This window comes from Anomalospiza imberbis, chromosome 13 (assembly GCF_031753505.1).
Source record: "Anomalospiza imberbis isolate Cuckoo-Finch-1a 21T00152 chromosome 13, ASM3175350v1, whole genome shotgun sequence".
Classification (NCBI taxonomy): domain Eukaryota; kingdom Metazoa; phylum Chordata; class Aves; order Passeriformes; family Viduidae; genus Anomalospiza; species Anomalospiza imberbis.
In genome coordinates, this window is record NC_089693.1 from 17,707,152 (window position 1) to 17,728,440 (window position 21,289).

Consider the following 21,289-nt stretch of genomic DNA (forward strand, 5'->3'; position numbering starts at 1 on the left):
ACGCTCCATTTGCATGAAGAGAATCGTTAAGTACAGCAGTGGTCATGGAATCACGGAATGGTTTGGGTTGGAAGGGACCTTAAACTCATCTAGCTCCATCCTGCCATGGGCAGGGACACCTTCCCCTAGACCAGGCTGCTCCAAGCCCCACCCAACCTGGCCTGGGACGCCTCCAGGGATGGGGCAGCCACAGCGTCTCTGGACAATGTCCTGCCAGTGGAGGTGGCATTAACCAGGACAATCTCCAAGCCGTTAAAATGGAAAATAAACTCACTGTCTGCGTGTCTTGGGCAGAAACCCCACCATCTCCATGGCGAGCTGCAGCCGCTCAAAGTCGTGCTTCAGGTCCTCCCCTTCCACGGAGAAACAATCCTGTGGGTCAAACACACAGAGGAAGCACTGACACAATTAACACCACATCAGGTCCAGATGGCCAAGTCAGCGCTCCGTAAATATCACTGAGTGATCTCCAGGTCTTTCATCAGCAACATTTCCAACCTGGCACTGGAAATAAAATTTCTGGCTAATATTTTCTGGAAACACATCCTTGTTTCTCAGGTTTAACCTCTAAGGAAAGAGGTGAGCCACCCCATTCCAACAGTATGGTGAGAGTTGGTCAGTGGGACCCTACACAAAAAGGATGGGAAATAACAACAAGATGAAATCTGTTCCACATTTACAGGCAGTTTATTCCACATTCAATCCTATACCTAAGGAGGGAAATTCAGTTTTTAAATAGAATTCAGATAACTTCATGTAAATGATCAGTGCATTAAATCCTGTGTTGGAAAGGCAAAACTTTAAATATATTTTTCAGTAACTACCAAGAAATTATTTCAAAATTGGGAGAATCTGAAATCCAGGATATTTTATATTTCTTGGAGGCTCACGTGCCTGAATAGTTTAATTTTTGCTTGATATCAGTCACTGACATGTTTGGAAAAATACAGTGACATTCCAGATCCAACCAAAGCTGTCCTGCACCAATATTTAGGAAACAGAAATGTTCTTTAAATTAACATATAGACCATTAATGCCAATTTTCTTCTCCTTTGGCTCACTGTAGGCCTCCCATAGATTATTTATTCTTCTCTCTGCTTTCCTAGCCTATATTTAATATTCTACCCATTGCTGCCTATAAAAACTACCCATCTGTGAATAAAATTAGTTTATTGTGTATCACACAATATTGTGCTATTTTAAACCTATGACTATTTTATTAACACTTAAATCAAGACTTTCTACAAGTAATTAGAGACTTTCAACAAGTTAATCCAAGTGCAAGTAAACAAATAAAAATTCTATAAAATTCTATTAAAAGTTTATCAAAATAATACAAATAAAAATTGTAGCTGCAGTTGGAATTAATTAAGCAGCTGAATACACACAGTTGATTTTGATAATTTCCTGAACATCATATTTATCAAACAAGCAAATGTGCAAAAAATTTTGCACAAATAATTAGGAAAGTCTGCATTAAATAGAGTTATGTAAATCATTGAAAAGCCACTTGTACTCAATGATAGTACAGAAAATTAATCATAAATACAGAATATACAGAATGAAGTTATTTTATAATATCAGCTTTGTGGTTTACAGCATTTAAAGCCTCACAAGCATATCAATGAAGTTCTTCATCCCACTCCAGAGCATCATTACAGCTATAGTTATAAACAGAGTGGAAGACCCTTATTTAAGATATATATTTATTTATATTGTTTATATATTTAAATGCTTATATTATCATTTATTATATTGTTTACATATTTAAAATATTTATTGCAACATAGGAGACATCCATACAACTGCACTAAAAGCCAGAGAAGTGCAATTGGACAAGAAAATCGAAATTTTTTTATCAATTGTCCTCAGGGACAAGTTAATGCTCCATGGGCAAAGTGAATTTGGAGCTGTTGAACAGTAAAACCATTTAAAACCACACAGAGCATCGATGAAGGCGAGGACTGAAATTCCAGGAGAAAATACCAGCCTGTTTTAGGAAACAGTCATTAGAAAAGGGCATTTTCACCTTCCATTAGGAGCTAATCGGAAACAACCCTGTTCCAGAGCCACCTAAAGGAGCACAACAATGACTTCACCAAGAGCAGGGACACCAGAGGCACCAGCACTGATTATTCACGTCATAAAACCTCAGGATAAGACCTTGTCCCTCCTGAGCTCCAACCTTGGCTTCCTCGGCCACTGCACTTACACCGAGAACTCAGCAGAACTTCCCACCCTCGTTCTGGCAGGACAACAACACACCCACAAATCCTGCAAATTAGGCAGGTTTAAAGCTTTTTTTAAAGACACCAAGTGGTGCTTTTAGTGGCACCCCACATTCCAGGAGACATTTTCATTTTCTGGCATCATTCCTCCAAAATTAAGTCACGAGTCAACAGCAAAATACCCTGGACGACTCCAAAGTAGCACAATCTACGCCAAAGGCAATTTAATTAATGATTTACATAACAATTGCCCGACTCATTAATCCGCATGGAAAGACTTTTAGCAAATTCTCTGCTTAAAAGCGGATGCTCTCTGCAGTGTTACAGCAAGGAACTGCTTCCTAATGGATGATAAATGAAGGATAATTATAAAACAGAGGAGTGTCCTTGATACTAGAGCAGACAAGCATCACAAAGTCCATCCCCACAGACCTAACTTGCTGTTAATATCCTGCCAGAGCAATTAGTTTCCCAGTCAAAGTGAGTCCACTGCTTCCTACAGTTACATTGAAGCAATCCATGGGTTTCCATGGAAAATTTAAAGAGGATAAAACAGAGCTTCTTTATAAACTTGGTGTCTGCAGCAGGTTGAGTCCATGGGTATGGGGAGGAGACCAGGGTAGGCTTAAGAGTGAATCCTCAACTGAAGCAAAGATGTGATTTACCAGGACTGTCACAGAAAATGATCCCAAATAAAATTATCCTAAATACATAAGCAAATAAACAGCCAAATGGTTAATGACACATGGTTTTGTTGCACAGAGTAAGGACACAGACATGGCAGCCCCCACGCTGGCAGGGTGTTCTTGGTCGTGCCAGAAGAAGGTACCAAATTTTGGGGTAGTTTTAATTTTAATTCCTTCAGCAAATTGTCCCAACCCCTTCCTAAAGCAATTAAGGGCTTTCCAACTTATAAAGGGTATTAAGATCTAGAACAGCATCTGCTCATCACTCCCTGATCCTGCAGGGCCCCTAAGGATGCTGATAGATTAAGGACACCAATCCAATATTCAATATTTTTAACCTCGTGAGGGAAATTCCCTCCTCCCCTCCTAAGGATTTGCAGGGAAATGTTGCTGTTAAGGCACTTATTTAGCCCGAGTGAATCCCAGCTCCTTCCCAGATCACCTCTTACTCTTCCAGATACATCAGCAAGACTTTGGCAATCATCAAGCACATGGGAAAACTAGCAGGAAGGACAAGCAGGTGATGCCAAACATGCTTCCACATGCAGGACACACCAACAGGGAGCACCACGGGACGCACGGACACCCAGGGCATGTTTGTGGCGCAGGAGGAGCCAAGGAAGGGGGAGAAGCTTCACCATTCCCTTTTTTGGGGCGATCCATTTGGAAAGGATGATCATGTCAGCAGAAGTATTTTAGGAGAAGGCATTGCTTTTGCACTCTGAACAATATCAGGATTTGATTTTCTCACAGATGGCTGGGGGATGTTATTGGGTTTGTCTGTTTTTTCCTGGAAGCTGGAGAGCAGATACACCACTAAAACCAGCACGAACTGATGCATCTCTTGGGGCTTCAAGACACTGATTTGCTGTTTTATTGGAATGGAATTTCAGTTTTCACATTGCTGTCACATCAGAATTTCCATATATCATCACATATTCCATCAGGAAGGAATGAAAACCCCCTTAGTTTTCTAAAACTGAGAGGACTGTAGAGACCTGAGCATCTCCAACTGCTGAAGAAGCTTTCCAAATGGAAGGAACCATAAAAGGGCAAGGGAAAAAAAAAAATCTGTACTGTCACAAGCAACACCACTGCAGGGCAAAGGGTGGTTAATGGGTTAAACTTCATTGGATTTGGCTTTCTTTGTGTCCCTAAAACACTCAAGTGAGAGCAGCCCTGCACCAGCAACACAGAAGAGGCGGGTTCTTGTACTGACCGGCTCCGAGTCATAGCAATAATCATCCCAGCTCTGTCTGAGGGGTTTCTTTGTCATCTGAAAGCAAGGCAGAGCGGGTTAAGTGGTGTTCCCACCCCAAATCACCCCGAAGACCTGCTCCCTAAGCAGGAAAATAATTGTTATTCTGCAGAGTCATTCCCTAGTTTGATTTGTTTTAAGGGAAGGTTCATGATGGTTTTACATTCCTGATGCTGGTTCCTGCTCATAGTGCACCTCATTGAGCGAGACCCTCTCATCAATAATCCTAATGGATATACTAAAACCTTTTTTTGTCTTACAGACTTGGGGAAACCCTTGGTTTACTTGGAGCTGAAGAGCCACTGATGCCAAAATCTCACTGAAGAACAGATTTGGTTTGTTTCTACTCTCAACCTCTGCTCCAGACAAACACAAGTGCAGCAAAAATGAGATTCTTCCAAGCAACACTCCAAAGCTTTTTAGGAATTTGTGTCTTTTTCCAATCAGACAGAGATGGAGTTGAGAGAAGTCAAAGCATTACCGGTCCCAAGAGGGAGAGAGATGGCACTGGAGCTCCTGAGGAGCTGAAAATAAGGATCTAAACCTGCAAATGACTGTTTCCAAAATGGATAAAAGTCAACAACCAGCACAGAAAATATTCAGTGAGCTGCAGGGTGTGCAGGGCTGGGTACAACTGCCACTGGGGGAAGAGATGGAAAAGTCCCCCATACTCAGGGGATACTTTGAGTAAATTTGCATTTAAAAATAAATTGAAATCTTTATTTTCAATCTGCTCCCTGCTTTTACAGAGCAGATTTTGGTTAAGTATCTGAATAGATTATTTCTCATCTGCAAAGCAAACTCCCCATTTGCTTTGCATAACACAACAAGAGCTGAGGAACCTGGGAGGAGGAAAGTAAAGCCTGACTCAGGACGGTTCAGGGGCCTGGTTCAATATTTTATGGCTTCTCTATATGAATATTTAATTTTCAGTAAAACACTTAGTTCATGTCTGAACTGGTTCTTCTTCCTTTTAAAAAGGCAGGGTCTTCTCCAGGACACACTTAAGAAGAGACTGCAAATGTTAAAGGGTCATTTTATAATTTTTCTCTTAAATGTTTCCCAACTTTCTTTTTCCATTTCTCCACTATCTCCTTTTTCCTTTTTCTCCTTATTTTCCTTTTCCTTTCTCCTTCAGGGCAGGGAATAGCTGCTACTGCACTGTCAGATAGTCTTCATGTGAAACCATGCCCAGGCCATATCTGAAGGCATTGTTTTTCCATAGTTGTCAGTGTTAACTCGAATCCTAATTACTAAAAAATTATTTAAAAACCACCCAAAAACTCAGAGTGTCACTGCTGTCGATACACTGTGTTCAGGGAAGTCCAGAGTCTGCTTCCCTGATCCACTGGACTGATCTTAGCAGCTTTCTCCAGCTTACTTTCCCCACAGCACCATAATTTAGATTAAAATAAACATTTCACCCTAAATTATAATATTCCTACTGGTTCCTCACACTACGTACTGTTAGATTTCTCATTTTCCTTTAAATAGATATGCTCTTAAACTGCCATGTAAAAGAAAAGGGCTGTAATTAAAAGCAATGCTTTCAACTAACAAAAAGCAAGTGGATGGACCAACAAAACCTGGGAATCCAACAAAACGTTCCATCTTGGCATCTTCCCACTGCAAAACTGTGGCACAGATGGTGCTGGAGATCACACCACACTCTCCAAGCAACGCCTGAGGCATGGAGACTCCAGCAAAGAGCCCCCAGCCCTCGGAGTGTTCCTCACGTGGGAATATTTCCCAATCCAGCCACGGGTGTCGTTAATATACAGTGGATTTTGGTGTTGATTGTCTGCTTTAAAAACATCCCTAAAAAGTCTCTGGTAATTGAGAGCTATTCCTGAATGAAGTTTTATTTTTATGAAGGCTAAAGGCTATTTGGGTTGGGCTGTGGGTCCAAGTTTCTTTCCAGTTTAGGGGTTAAATCACTCTTTATTGCTCCTCATGTTTCAGCACCAAAAATATTGCAGTTAGTTAAAATCAACATGTAACTTAACTCTTCTTCCACATATTCCTCCTCTTTTTGGTCCATTTGAAGTCCCTACTTGCAAGACTCACTGAATAACTGTCTAAATACCTGAAGTAAATCAGTTTATTATAAAATTATCATCATGTAAACTGAGATTATTTGGCTGTTGGTAACACCTCATCCATTATTAATTCCCAGGTTTTCAATGGCTGCTGTGGTTTTAGTTATATTAGACTTGTTCTGTTGTTAAATTCAGAGGGTCGTGCTAAAAGCCAGCCAGAAGCTACAGAATTAGGACTTCCTCATGCAAGATGTTATATCCCAGTATGCTACATTTTCCCCTCTTCTCCTGCTCAGGAGACAGATATTAATGAGTAAATGGCATTCACACAGGGAGCAGGAAATTCTGACTGTTTCTCCCTCCAGCAATCAAAAACTCAATACATTTAATATGTCCCAGGTACAGAAAACACTGATTATTCTTTCCCTGAAACACTACCAGGTGTTCAGATTGCTAATGCAGAATTATTCCAATGACAGAAGACTTCCTAAAAACCATTAAAACCAACTTTTACTACTCCATACCTTTAAAAACCCCCACTTTTACTACTCCACACCTCTTCCTTATTAGCATTAAATATCAGCAGAAGAAAAGGCAAGACCAAGGATTGTATTTCTGTATAGAACTCCCACCTGGTTAAGGTAATGATATTCCTCTGGCTGCTTCAGGTGAAATGCTGATCTCTCCTCCTCGCTCGCTCCTGCCAGGAGGTAATAAAATACATGGTAGTTCCTGGTGACAAATGAAAAACAAAAGCTGTTAGACTCGAAAATGAGCAGCAGCAGCAGCACTGAGCAGAGGCACACTGAAACCTCCCAACCTGATTTTCCAGCTCTCAAGCTCAGGCCTGACACCGTTTAGAGCTGGTCTGTACCTGCTGTGCAGGGATGGAATAGATTCAATTATGTCATGGAGAACAAGATCCCTCTTCTCCATCCAAGGACAGCCACTGCCCTAGAATCTACTTGAAGAATTTCTAGAAAACCTGGGATGCTTAGGTTTTCCTTCAGAACCATGTGCGATGCCTACATATTTCACAGAATCCCATAATCATTTAGGTGGGAAAAGACCTCCCAGACCATCGAGTCCAAGCTGTGCCCAAACCCCACCTTGTTCTCAGTCCAGAGCACTGAGTACAATGTCCATGAATTCCTTGGACATCCCCATGGATGGGGACTCCAAACATCCCCGGGCAGCCCCTTCCATTGCCTGACCACACTGTCCTGGAAGAAATTCCTCCTGATGTCCAACCTGAGCCTCCCCTGGCACAGCTTGACGCTGTTTCCCCTTGTCCTGTACCATGTTCCCTGAGAGCACACCTGACCATTCCCAGCTCCTTTATTAGAGCCCGACCTCTTTTATTAGAATCACAATGTATTTCCTTGCAATGCAGAAATTATTAATTTTCATACCTTATTACCATTAAAAAGGCAACGACTTTCCAGTTGCAGTTCCATGAGACACGACTGAAAAATCTTCAAGTATTCAAAAACTCAAATATTCAAAATACCTGAATATTGCTAATGCTAAATCCACCCCAAGGGACACTCATCTGTTCTGCTTCCAGACGACTCTAACACCATTTCTTTCTAAAATTAAAGCTGTGCTTTTATGTTGGATGTTTTCCAAGCGGATCCAAGTTTAATCATCTTGCAACACCCAAGAGGACGTTTGTCAAGGCTGTAGATGCTCTTTAACTCCAGGAACAGCCCTGGAGCATTCCAGAAAACTCACACATCTGTCTCCAAAGGGAAACACAGCCAGAAGTGCCAAGAGTTGAAAGACAACTAAAGGCAGCAAAATTATTTAAAAGTGGAATAATAATTACTGAGAGAGGAGAGGAATATGCAACAAAGAATATGCAGCAAATTAGGAAAGAACACACTTCACATAAGTTCATTCTCTATATAATTTTGGATCTTTCTAGAAGGCCCTCTAAAGGCTTCAGTGAACTGCAAAGAAGAATGAAAATACCATCCTTCTCTCCTAAAATGACATATTAAGCAGTTCACAAGTTGCACATGAATGAAGTGGTACATAATAATCTATCTGCCATAAAGACAGTGAAAAATAAATTAAATGTAAGAATATTGTAGTGGAGGGTCCCCTTCTCATGGCAGGGGTTGGAACAAGATAATCTTTAAGGGTCCCACTCCAGTACAATCTATTCTATGATTCCATGGTAAGTCAAAGACTTTTGATAAAATAATGGAGTTTATTCCCTCCATTAGCACATTTCTCCCTAAACAACTAAATATTCAAATATAAAATGCAGCATTAATCTCTGCAGCACAGGGTTAAGAGCATGAAAATCCTGATCCTCTGTGCCAGCTCCACCAGAGATTTAAGTTATCTGTGCCACATATAGGAGTTAAACCCAAGCCTTGGGCAAAACAGAGGCACCCACCGCTCGTTGTGCTCTTGATAGACCAGTCGGGACTTCTCCAGGAGGTATTTTTCAACATAAGCTCTGCAAGGGAAAAATCAAAGCATCATTCATTGACCTGATACTCAGCTTCAACGAACACAGCTTTAGCGGGGGCTTCAGCCTTGGTACCCACACAAAGAAGTTTCAGCCTTGTTTCACTTAGTTATATAAATTTCTTCCTCAGCAGAACAAGCTCAATATTATGTTTGGCTTTTGAGGTTTTTTTGGTTTGATACCAAGCCAAAACTAACTTGGATCTGAAAAACATGATCTCAGATGCGTCAGCCTATGGGCAAGAGAAATGCTGTCTGCAAGAAAGGAGCTCGGATCCTTATTTCATCCAAAGCCAGCAAAATCCCATTGCCTGCAGCCCAGGAGCCGTGCACGTGGAAATACATCTGCAAGCAGAAGCGTGCAAGATGCCATTTAGCTGCAGAATCAGCCCCCAAATCCCCATTCCCTCTTCCAGAAGAGCCACTTCTCACCAAAAATTTGGATTATTAACTTCTGGCTCCAGTCAAAAAAAAATACACAATTGCGAAAGCTTCTCATTGCAGTTTACATTTTCTCTTAAGAGCCTCCACAACAAACCCGCTCAATCTACATATTAAATACTTTTTTCAGGTTTGTCGAGTTAAACAAAGCTTCCACAGGTTTATTTCTTCCAAACAAACCTACCCAGTAATGACAGGGATTTAGAAGCTGGAGTTCTAGGTGGCAGTTTGGATAGCTGTGTTTTTCTGGTGACAGATGCCCAGTGACGTGGCACCCACAGTCGGAGCTATGGAGGAATTGGGAAACCCAACGAACCTCGAGCATGGTGGGACAAGGAAGTGCTTTCCTCCACCATAGATGGGAAAGCCAGATCTAATTATTACCTCCAGCACAACTTTCTTCCTTCTTTCCATAAAAACTAAAATATAAATCATTTGGACATGCTGCAGAGGTTTTGTGAAAATTCTTATGGCAGCTCTTGGAAGAGGCTGCTGGAAGTGGCAAATCCAACTTCCCACTGAATGATCTTGCTGGACAGGAGGAGTAAAGGAAGACAGACAGCAAAGCTGTTTTCCTGTTCATTCCCTGGGAGGAAGCTGGGAACAGTCTATGGATATTCCTCACCCACAGTTTGATGGGGTTTTTATGTTCCCTTTCTAACCTAAACCAAATTTTTCCTTCCCAAGCCATGAATTCATGGCAGGGAACACATGATTGAGAGTCTCCCATAATCCACTGATGAGATCCCACGGGATAGTGGCTCAGACACTCCTGTACAACAACCTGCATGCCCTTGGCATTCATCCCTACCCCTATCAATTTTGTTCTTATTATAAACCACCCCAAAAATATTTCTTAGGCAATAATTTAGATTGGAAAGGTCTTCTGGAGGTCATCTGGTCCCAGCCACTATTTAAATCAGGGAATTTATTTTAATTTTATTTTAGAAAGTTTCTGTATTTTGAATTTTATTTTATATATATATATATATATATATATATATATATATATATATAAATAGATCTAATTACAATGCTATTTTGGTAAAATTATCCCTTGCTTACTGCAAAGGTCACAATGAATCCATGTCCCAAGAACAACATCTGTCCCTTCTTGTAACAGGATAGTGAGTAAGAAAACCAGCTTATGTCTTAAAAAGTTAATGTCTCCAAATTTCTTTTTATTTACCATAGTCAGCTATGTCAGTTCGACCTTTAAGAGCAAAGAAGAGGAGCTCCAAGGGAATGATCTGGTGTAAAACACTGATTTAAGCACAGAGAGCCTGTATTTCAACAGGGCTTTCATTTCAACCCTCCTAGCTGGCTCTAGATAAAAAGCCTCTCCTTTCTGGCTCTTCTGCCATTTTATGGATCGTGTCAGGTGTCAAGGCTTTTGATCATCTCATGGGGACTGAGCAGGTTGCAAAGACCTTCCTCCAGGCCTGGCTTATTATGGACTAGGATGTCCAAAATTCAGGAAGCCTCCTGGTAATGCCCTGAACTGCAGCACTGCTCCTGTTCCATCTGAGAGACCATCCAAGACTTCATCTTACAGGGTGGGGTTCAGTGCTGCTCAACCTCCTGCCTGTTCCATCTCTTCAAGTCTGGGTGATTATACTCAGAGCGGTGGTAAGCAAATATTCAACTGCTATTTTCAACCTCTGAAGGGAGGAAAACTCTGATTAGGAGATGCAATTTATAGTTCCATTACCAAAGCTACTGATACACAAAACACAGGGTGATAATTGATTTGGGTTGTACTAAAAAAGTATAGGCTAAGTTTTCACAAAAATCTTCTTTCACAGGAAAAAAATATGGGCTTCTATGCCACATATACTTTTTGTTTTTCAAATCCTTGTATTTTTCTTTAAACATCTTTTCTTTTCACTGGGGGAGCACTGCAAGCTCGTAGCAGAGTACAGTCACATCACACTGTGCGACCAAAGACCAAGAAAGTTCATTTTTTAAAAAGCAAAGAAAGTTCTCCTATTTTATGAACAAGAATACAGTTATTTGCATATCTCTGCCAAATACAAATAGAGGCCACAACCACAGTGCTGCTACAGCATGCCAAGATAATACATAGTTAAGGCATTTGTTGGATTCTTGTTACCCAGGAGGTATGAAAAAAATGAGGTTTATCCTTTTAAGAGAACTGTGCAGCAGAATTAAATAAGGGGAAAAAAGAGCATCAGGTTTGACGTGGGATGCAAAACCAGTGGGAAAGGACGTGGAGTACCCAAGCCCACTCAAAAATTAATGGCAGCTCTTTGTGTGATACTGTTCTGCTGGAAAATAAGAAAGCAAAAAATTTTAAAAGCAATTCTCTAAAATAACAACAAAGTCCCAGCAAGAGGTCTCTTAGCCAGCTGCAGAAATTATACAGCCCCTGAAATGCTGCTTCTACTCCTCATTTTTCCAACTGACTCAGTTAACCTGGATAAAAAGGGGGGTTAAGAAAGCCCTGCTCATTTACAGCTCCTTGGTGATGATCTGAAGCCATGGAAATTATCTGAAGCCAGAGAGAAAGCTGGGTTTAGGTAGCTCCATCCCTGCCATGGGCAGGGACATCTTACACTAGCCCAGGGTGCTCCAAGCCCCAGTGTCCAGCCTGGCCTTGGGCACTGCCAGGGATCCAGGGGCAGCCACAGCTGCTCTGAGCACCCTGTGTCAGGGCCTCACCGCCCTCCCAGCCAAGAATTCCTTCCCAATATCCCATCCATCCCTGCCCTCTGGCAGTGGAAGCCATTCCCTGTGTCCTGTCCCTCCATCTCTTGTCCCCAGTCCCTCTCCAGCTCTCCTGGAGCCCCTTCAGGCCCTGGAAGGGCTCTGAGCTCTCCCTGGAGCCTTCTCCTCTCCAGGTGAGCTCCCCCAGCTCTCCCAGCCTGGCTCCAGAGCAGAGGGGCTCCACCCTCAGAGCAGCTCCATGGCCTCCTCTGGATTCTCTCCAGCAGCTCCACGTCCTCTCTGTGCTGGGCCCAGGGCTGAGGCAGCTCTGCAGGTGGGGTCTCACCTGAGCAGGGCAGAATCCCCCTTTTCCTGCTGCCCATGCTGAAGGATCAGCCCAGGCCATGGGGGGTTTCTGGGTCCCCAGTGCCCATGTCTGTGAGCTTCAATCATCACCCCAAAATTCTTATCCTCAGGTCTGCTCTAAATTTCCAAAGCTGAAATAAACTGAGGAGAACCACAATGGAGACAAGGATCTCCTTGGAGTGACCTGGGACAAAGAAGAGGCCTTGCTGGTCAAGGGCTGAGTTAAGGAGAGACTTGCAGGGAGAGCCTGGGGGGAATCAGGCAGAGAGCAAGAAGAGTGTGGCTCAATGGCCTCCAGAACTCTCAGCCAGAGATTAAATCCTCCCCTTGGCTCCTGAGCCTGAGCCAAACCTTTCACTCCCCATCTACTGCTCAGGCCCTACCCCATCCCAGCTAAAAAGTTCCCCTTTTCTGCCTTAACTCCTGTCTGGTGAGGAGATGCTGCTTTTCAGGTTCATTAAAAATCTGACATCAGGATTATGGAGAGCTCAGCTGGCTTGAAGGCAGCTCAGGTGTACCCACACCTCAGCACCTACTTTGGATGCACCAATATTTCCATACCAGCAGATTTTAGTAAGCTAAAATCTATGAATTTTTATTTCCTATCTCTGTTTTGGGAAAGATACTGACCAAAGCAAGAACATCCTACTGCAGCCTGGGTTTGGTTCACCCAGCACCTCCACCCCGTTCCCACTTACCCTCGCACGGTACCCGTCTCCTGGTAATTCACTTGGATGAATTTGCCAAAGCGACTGGAGTTGTTGTTATGGGCTGTTTTTGCATTTCCAAATGCCTGTGGAAAGAGGGAGATGCCATCATTATGCTGGAAAAGCCACCGCCTTGCCTGATTTCCATGAGCGTCACTCACAACTGAACTTGGGGGATTTTCCTATCATTTCACATCAAAAAACAGGGGATGGGGAAAGTTTCTTGAGTGGTTCACAAAATAATCTAAGGAGCTGCTAGGAACCATGTTCCTTTGCAAGCTGGTGTTCATGAAAAGAAGCTAAACACTGGTTAAAAACAGAGTGTGAGCTGCACAGAAGAGATTTAATGTTTGAAGTTATTACAGTCTGCATTAAAGCTGTGCTTTATTCATTTAAATAAATATAAAAGTACACTGCTCCAACAGGACTCTACATTTTAATGAGCTAGAGGAAGCTGCTTTTTAATTATATGTGGAATTAGGGGGGAAAATGCTTTGAAGGCTACTCAGACTAGATAATGTCATACACAGCATTGGCATAACCCAGAGTATTTTCAGCATTTCAGATGCTCTAGTTTCCATTTGCTGCTGTTGCTTCTCCAAAATCAAAATGCTTTTAAGTCTTTATTATGCAAAGCTTTTATTCCAACCCTGCCTTACCAAAGCACTGACTGGAGAGAGTAATTTTTGCCATTTAAAAGAAATCTCTGAACCGAAACTGCTGTTTTCAGTTGTGCCTAAATCATTTTCATCATCATCCAGACCACGGTGACAGAATCTGCCAAGCCGCCAGGTCCAATTAATGCTTCATTTATTAAACCAGTTTTCATAATCACACACCTTTTCTTCTAAGTCAAATTTATTTAAGGTAATTATAATTTCAGAGATAATTTCCAAGTGTTGCTCATGTATGGGCATTTTGTGCTGAGGCTTAACATCAGAGCTCAGCTCCCAATAGATTTATTCCCTGCTCAGCTATTTATTAGAAAAGATTAAAAGGGCTTTCCATCTATAATCTGAAGCTTTTCAAATGACCTTTGTGGATTTAACTTCCCAACTAAAAGCAGAATATAAAGGCCAAATGAAATGAGACCTTGGAGAAAGGGCATTGGACACATCCCGTCCATGCATGATCCGGTTCCCTTCCCAGGCTGATTTATTTCCCAAATTGTTCAGATTTAATGATTTAAGAACCCACAGAGGTTTGCCATGGAATAACAACGTGATTTCCCCCCACCCCCCCATCTGAATACAGGAATTTGTTTAAACTCCAGCTATTGCATATGAATCTGCTTTAGCTGACTAAAGCAGGTTCTGGGAGAGCTGAAACCTGCCGAGCAAACAGGTTATTCTGGAGAGATGATTCTGGAGCTGCAGCTCAGGAACCCTGCAGAGAAGTCACTTTTTTTTCAGGCTGTTCACACTTTTTTCTTGCTTATTCAGCCCAAAAATCCTACCTGCACCCAGCATCCCCTCTCAACCCACCTTCCAGAGGACATCAAAGGCATCCATACCTCCCCTGAAGCCCCAAATCTCTCCTGGAGATGAAAATCCACTCATCCTCTCCCCAGACCAGGAATTTTGATATTAAAAGACAGTACAGTGTTTAAGATTTCCAAAGGATTTACCTCCAGGTATTTCAGCGAGCAGAGACACAGCAAGAAGCTTTTAAGTAGAATATTCAAGACATGCAAGTGCATCACCTTATATTTAGGTATTAAATTGTATTAATTAGGTTACAAGCATTTCTCTGCTATGGGATCACTCATTCTAAGAAACTATCTTAAGGCAATGAGATAAAATTTCTGTACATCTAATTAACATGGCTTCTTAGAGAAGCAGCAAGATGAACCTGAACAGACCAAACAGGAGGCAGCACAGTTTTATCTCATCTAATAAATTTTCATAAAATTTAATAAAGAATTTAAGCAAAGAGCAATATTAAGAAGATTTTCTAGTTCGATTCCCTGTATTTCTACCCTAAGTAATCACTCACAGAGACAAACAAGGTCTATTTATTGGGATTTCTTTGGGGAGAGCCTTGCTCAGGAATCAATCTTTCTTATTCTGTAACAAGGAAATTTAGGAGAAAACATTTCAGATATAGGAGTGGGGAACACTGAGATTCCTCTTTTTTATGAGCTTTTTTGGGCATGAATGTGCCAGACCACATGATATGTTATAATCCAAATGTCTTCAGAAATCACAGCCCATAATGCTCCTCTTTCATGCATTTTTCTTTCGTGCTGATATAAGTGAGAAAGGTCTTTGGATCCCTTCTTGTGCAAACTTTGGGTGACTCTGGGCCTGGCACGCTGGGAATGGGCCAACAAGTAGCTGGAGAAACGTCTGGTGTTTGATTTGAGACAACTTAATACATTTTTGTTTGCTTTACTCACAGGGTTTCTTTAGCAGGACTGTTGGGCTATAAAAAAGTGCTATTAATTCCATTTATACGTGTCTAATCCATATAGACCAGACCAGAACACCCTGTCCCTTGCAAACAGGGCAGAATATAATAGTTCAACCTCAGAAAACGAGTTATAACTTCTCTAAAACAAATTATCTTCTGTTCATTTGATTGCCCTTTACCGACTCATTGATTCGAGGCTGCTGAGCCGCTCAACGGACAAAACTCCATAACAGCATTCCGAGGATTCTTGGGGAGACCAAAGCTTTTACTGGCCAAGGCTCAACTTTTGGAAGGAAACAAAATTCAATACGTTCCTCTGTAGGAGCTGAGAGTCCCTCTGGACCTGGAGGGTGATCCAGCAGTTTGAGAAGGCAGGAGAGAGCAGCTCCATTCCTCCTCCTCCAGCCCTCCTGCACAAAGAGATGCCTATCCGGATGAGGGGAAAAAAGGGATTAACAGTTTCCTGGCTAAATGCTCCACGTTCCTCCTGATCCCAGAGGCTTGCAGCCTCCTTGTTCTTGACTGAATATTGATGCAATCTGGATTAATTCCAGATTACAGTCAGAATAAGGATTATTTTAATGTCTTTCCTGAAAAAAAGTCATTTTCCAAACATCAGCAACTGGGAAAACACCGTGGTGACTTGTTCTTATCTGGCAATAAAACACTGTTCTATAGATCATCCAAACTGAATGTTATTCCTCCACAGAATAACAGCAATATTCTCCTACAGAACAACAGCTGCATTCCCTTATGGAATAACAGCTTCTGTGGAAAAAGAACAATTGGAAATACAGACCTTTGCCAGCATATTTTAGGTCCCCAGGCCTAAGAGGAGCCTTTAGCCCTCACCCTTAGAGGGAAAAATAAAGGATAAGAAATATATTAATACGCAAGAGTTTTTAAATGGTTCCCCATTAACCTGAAACGTAAATTGAATTTTTTAGAAAGTCATACCATGAATATACCAGGAGAACAGCAAGTAGACTGCTTAAATCTCAACTATGCCATTGTGGAATACTTATATTAATAGTTATATTCCACTGAGGGGCACAGAAGGGACTGGGAGCAAAATTCCATCAAGCTCATTAATGCCAGAGAGAAGAAACAGGTTAATATCAGACAAGACAGTGGTGGAGGATTCAAAGTCTCTGGTTTACTGTGAAATTTGGAGTTCATTAATCAAATGTATTCATAAAGTATGAATGACTTGTGACTGTGTGAGCATGTTGGGAACAGCTTTACTAAAATCTATTTCCCACCAAATAACATAAATACAGAAGGGTCTGGAGCACCAGGAGCAGCTGAGGGAGCTGGGAAAGGGGCTCAGCCTGGAGAAAAGGAGGCTCAGGGTGGACCTGAGCCCTGCACAACTCCTGACAGGAGGGGACAGCTGGGGAGGTCGGGCTCTGCTCCAGGGAACAGAGACAGGAGGAGAGGAAATGGCCTCAAGTAGTGCCAGGGGAAGTTTAGGTTGGATATTAGGAAAAAAAATTCCACATAAAGGGTTGTCAAGCATGGGAACAGGCTGCTCAGGGGAGTGGTGGAGTCCCTATCCCTGGAAGTGCTCAGAAAAAGACTGTAAGGAGCACTACTGGGGACATGGTTTGGTGATGAACGTGGTGGTGGCGCTGGGTGATTGTTGTATTGAAAATCTTAAAGGCCTTTTCCCACCTTAACCCCTGCCATGATTCCATGATGCACATCAGATGTGCATTCCCATGCTTCACCTACAGCTTCTGTTGGAGAAACACAACATGTATCCACAAAGAGTGGTGGATTCAAACATCCCCTGTAATTTGTTTCCAGATTTAAGGGCTGTTTATCCCAATATTCTAGAACTATGCTTGGAAAAAAAAAAATCCATAAACACTTTAACTCCAAATTAAACAAACACACAGGGAAGGAAAATAGCATATTAGATTTTTTGAAATTTAATGTCTTTTATGTGTCCCAGGCACTCACAAATTTCTTCCTCCTCTTGAAACATATACAGCAGGATGATAAAGATCATTTTCCCTAGTTTTCATTCCACCTGAAACCAAGCTCCCAGCACTCTTCTTGCCATGTTACATTGCTTTTTAACAGAAATATATTGAATTATGTCCAGAACATAAACAGCACGTACACTACTTAAGTTAGAGCCATGGTAAATCCCTTCCCATTATTGCTCCTGCCCTGGGAAGAGCTTTTAAACCTGCAGTTCCCACCTCCTGATAAAATCTTCCAGCCCAAATTGATCTACTAAAGCAACCCCACTTTGATGGACCTCTCCGACTTTCAATTCCCATGAGGAGCCACCTCAACGCCGAGAGATCATGGCCCCTAAGGAAGCACCAAAGCCAAACAGTATGAGGTACAACTTGAACAGCTGCAAAGAAAAATAGCTTTTATGGGAACTCCTCAAGCTGTGGTTCAACAGTAACACTGAAAATCTAATTTACAGCAGCTAAACATGACTCAAAGTGCCAACACCTCAGGGTTTGCTCTCTCAGTTGTGGCTCCATGTCCCACACTGACGGATGAACCAGCGGTGCTTTTGTGGTCAAAATCACAAACCACAGATTATTTATAGTGTTCGTGCTGCAATGCCTGAGCAGGGCCCAAGCCTGCCCCACAGCCCTGAGCTGCCACACACTGACCTTTAAAGACCTGCAAACTTTCCTATCTCGCTGTTCTTTGCTTCAAGAGGCCATTGCAGCACCTTGAAGAGCAAACACAGGTTTTCTGTTTCACAGAACACAGAACCACAGCGTGGCTTGGGTTGGAAAGGACCTGAAACATCATCTAGTCCCACCCCTGCCATGGGCAGAGACACTTTCCACTAGACCAGGGTGCTCCAAGCCCCATCCAACCTGGCCTGGAACACTTCCAAGGACAGGACAGCCACAGCTGCTCTGGGCAACCTGTGCCAGGGCCTCTCCACCCTCACAGGGAAGAACTTCTGCCTAACATCCAATATAAATCCCCCCTTTTTAGTTTAAAACTGTTCCCCCCTTGCCCTGTCCCTCTATCCCTGGTCCCCAGTCCCTCTCCAGCTCTCCTGGAGCCCCTTCAGGCCCTGGCAGGGGCTCTGAGCTCTCCCTGGAGCCTTCTCCTCTCCAGGTGAGCACCCCCAGCTCTCCCAGCCTGGCTCCAGAGCAGAGGGGCTCCACCCTCAGAGCATCTCTGTGGCCTCCCTCTGAACCCTTGAACCAAAACATGACAAAGTAACTTAAATTCAAGGTGTATAATGACAAAATGCCTTTTTTTTTTGTTTAAAAAATGGTGATATTTGTCTCTAAAATTTTAGAGAAAGCATGTCCTGGCTGTGGGCATGAACAGAATCTAATCCTACACCAGTCTTTGGCAGCAAATACAGCAGAACATCTCCTTGGTACTGTTTGCTTCCTGAGGTAGCTGGATTTTTTTGCTTATGAGCTTCTCAAACCCATGGAGTTTCCTGTTTCTTCCATAAAATCAATACACAAATTTTAAGCAGGTGCAGCAACCAAAAGGTGCACACCTGTCCTGTTCCTGCTCTTTGCTACCCACAAAAGAACCTTTCAAGTATATGACCTACAAATACTTCAGATGGGGAAAGTCCAGAGGATAAAGACACCTGGGAAGTGCTGATGAGACCCTTCCTCTCTCTCCTGCCTCTATGGAGGATATGGAGAACAGGTCCATATGCCTTGCAAAGACTGCCCAAAGGGCCAAGACCTTATTTAAGGGTCCTCCTCACACCAACCAAACATACAATTTGTTGCATTTATGAAGTTCAAAATGCTCTTCATCCCTTCACTGACACTTTACTGTCAATGACAGCGCAGCCACCACTACATGGAATTAAACTCAGCGGGATTCTTCCAACAAAAAGCACACCAAATCCTTCATTCCATAATTACAATTACTGAACAGCAGCCAAGTGAGTTCTAGCCATTAACAGACAAACCCTCTTGTATTAAACTGATGTGTAAAATACAACCCTAATAGTACAAACTATAAAACACCTTTTAAAATATTTTTTTCTCATTACAGACAGTTTATGCCAACTAAAAATGTCTTGTCATGGTAGGACACTTGCACCGACCCTACCTGGGGTGAAGACTGAAATTATTCAAGGAAAGCAGATTCCTGCTCTGAGGAATCATGTCAACAGCCTGGAATGGAGATTCATAGAATCATGGAATAGCCTGAGTTGGAAGGGGCCACTGAGTCCAACTCCTGTCCCTGCACAGGACACCACAATAAATCCATGTCCCTGAGAGCACTGTCTGAACTGCTGTGGCTCTGGAAGCCCTGGGGCCATGACCAATCCCTGGGGAGCCTGTTGAGTGCCTGACCCTGCTCTGGGGTAAGAACCTCTCCCTGATATCCAACCTAACTCTTCTCCACACAGCTCCAACCGTTCCCTCAGGTCCTGTCCCTGGTCACCACAGAGGAGCTCAGTGCCTGGAGAAATTAAACAACAAATTTTTTGCAACAACTTGTCTTAAAATACAGGCTCAGTTATGACCACGTGTCTTTGCACACATTGAGTTTTCACTCCCCAGTAAAAATATGGAAGAGAAGGACTTTTAATGGGAGAGCAGCAACTCATAGAAGGTTTAGAAGTCAATTTATTTGAAGTGCCAATGTAATGGATATCCAGATCACCATTACAGGGTAAAATACCTGAGATAAACCCCATAAGCATCACTACAATACACCCTTGTTTGGGAGATATGATGCAGAGGCTGTATCAGCTATATAAGAAATAGGATTTAGTGTCTGCATTCCCAGCAAACACTTCAGGGTTGGCAGAATATTCCTCCTTTTCCCATATTTAAGCACAGGACCAGACCACTGCAGCTTCTTCCTTTCAAGTGATGCACTGGGAAAAAAAAGGAATTGCCATGAAACCACAATGCAAGAAAACAAAACCCCAAAATCCAACCAAAGCCTCCGACCTAAGTCCTCTTCCCGAACAGGGACAGTTTTCCTACGCAAGTGCAATAATGGGAAAAAAAACCCGGCTGAGCTGGCAGTCACCAGCAAACGCCCGTACGATCCTGGAGGCAGAGGCTGCCAAATCCCCACGGTCTGGCCGACATTCCTGCTCCTCTGCTCAGACATTCATGTTTTTGTGAGCAGGGTGGACAACCCTGGGAAGAACAGCCAAAGGCTCATGTTTTCCAGCAAACTCACATACATTGGCCAGCAAATATTTGGGTGGAAAAAATCTTGATCCTAGGTTGAGCTTCGGATTTGAAGAAGCATCCCAAAATGAAGTTGGGAAACTTGGTGTTATTATAGTGTCTCTCCAACTCCCAACATTCATATTCTGCAGCCAAAGAACAAACTTTACTCTGTCAAATGCAGGCAGCAAGTGTCCAACAGGTGCCAGGAAAGAGCAAAATCTCCTTATTGGTGCTTCAAATTTATAGGAGAAAGACATAAAATAATCACAATAAAACAGTAATAGCAATAAAGTGACCAGCTGGAAACAAGTCATAGCTAAAGGAGGAGGTTTTACACTCCCCCAGTCAGCAATACAAGTACTGCAAACAAGCACTGCAGTGGGAACAAAGCAGCACCGATAGAATGACAACAGATTACCCATGATGACCCATTAATGTATACATCTCAAGTGATGACTGAGGAGGGTATAACCTATATAACAGGTTATATTAGGCATTGCAACATCAAGCCATATGACAATTTCCTTCTCACCTTTCATAATCCCCTTATGCAGAGCTGGATGAAGTGCAGCGATGCAGCACAAACTGCGGCTGCAGCAAATAAAACTTGTCTGCCATTGCTAGAAACAGCCTCACACAGTGCCAGGAGCACTGCTGGCTTCCTTTACTTTAAATAAAGTAATACTGCAAATAACGGAGTGAGAGCATCCCCAGGGGGACCTTGGGGATGTTGGTGGAGGAGAAGACAGACCTTTCCTGTGAGCCCCAAGCCCCCCATGGCCTGGGCTGAACTCTCAGTGTGGGCAGCAAGGGAGGGGAGGATTCTGTCCCTCTGCCCCGCT

At 42.7% G+C, this 21,289-nt stretch overlaps 1 protein-coding gene across 10 annotated transcripts in view; it reads right to left on the reverse strand.

Annotated features, from left to right (window-relative positions):
* MYO9A (myosin IXA) overlaps positions 1-21,289 on the reverse strand; it is a 171,426-nt gene that overhangs the window by 97,108 nt on the left and 53,029 nt on the right. For 9 of the 10 annotated variants that reach the window (XM_068204297.1, XM_068204293.1, XM_068204292.1 and 6 more), the window contains exons 3-7: positions 12,865-12,959; positions 8,619-8,681; positions 6,844-6,943; positions 4,134-4,190; positions 275-372 (exon numbers count right to left, since the gene is read on the reverse strand). In XM_068204297.1, the coding sequence (XP_068060398.1) occupies positions 275-372; positions 4,134-4,190; positions 6,844-6,943; positions 8,619-8,681; positions 12,865-12,959 (413 nt within the window). The remainder of the gene's footprint in view (positions 1-274; positions 373-4,133; positions 4,191-6,843; positions 6,944-8,618; positions 8,682-12,864; positions 12,960-21,289) is intronic. The other variant, XM_068204295.1, reaches the window with a different exon arrangement.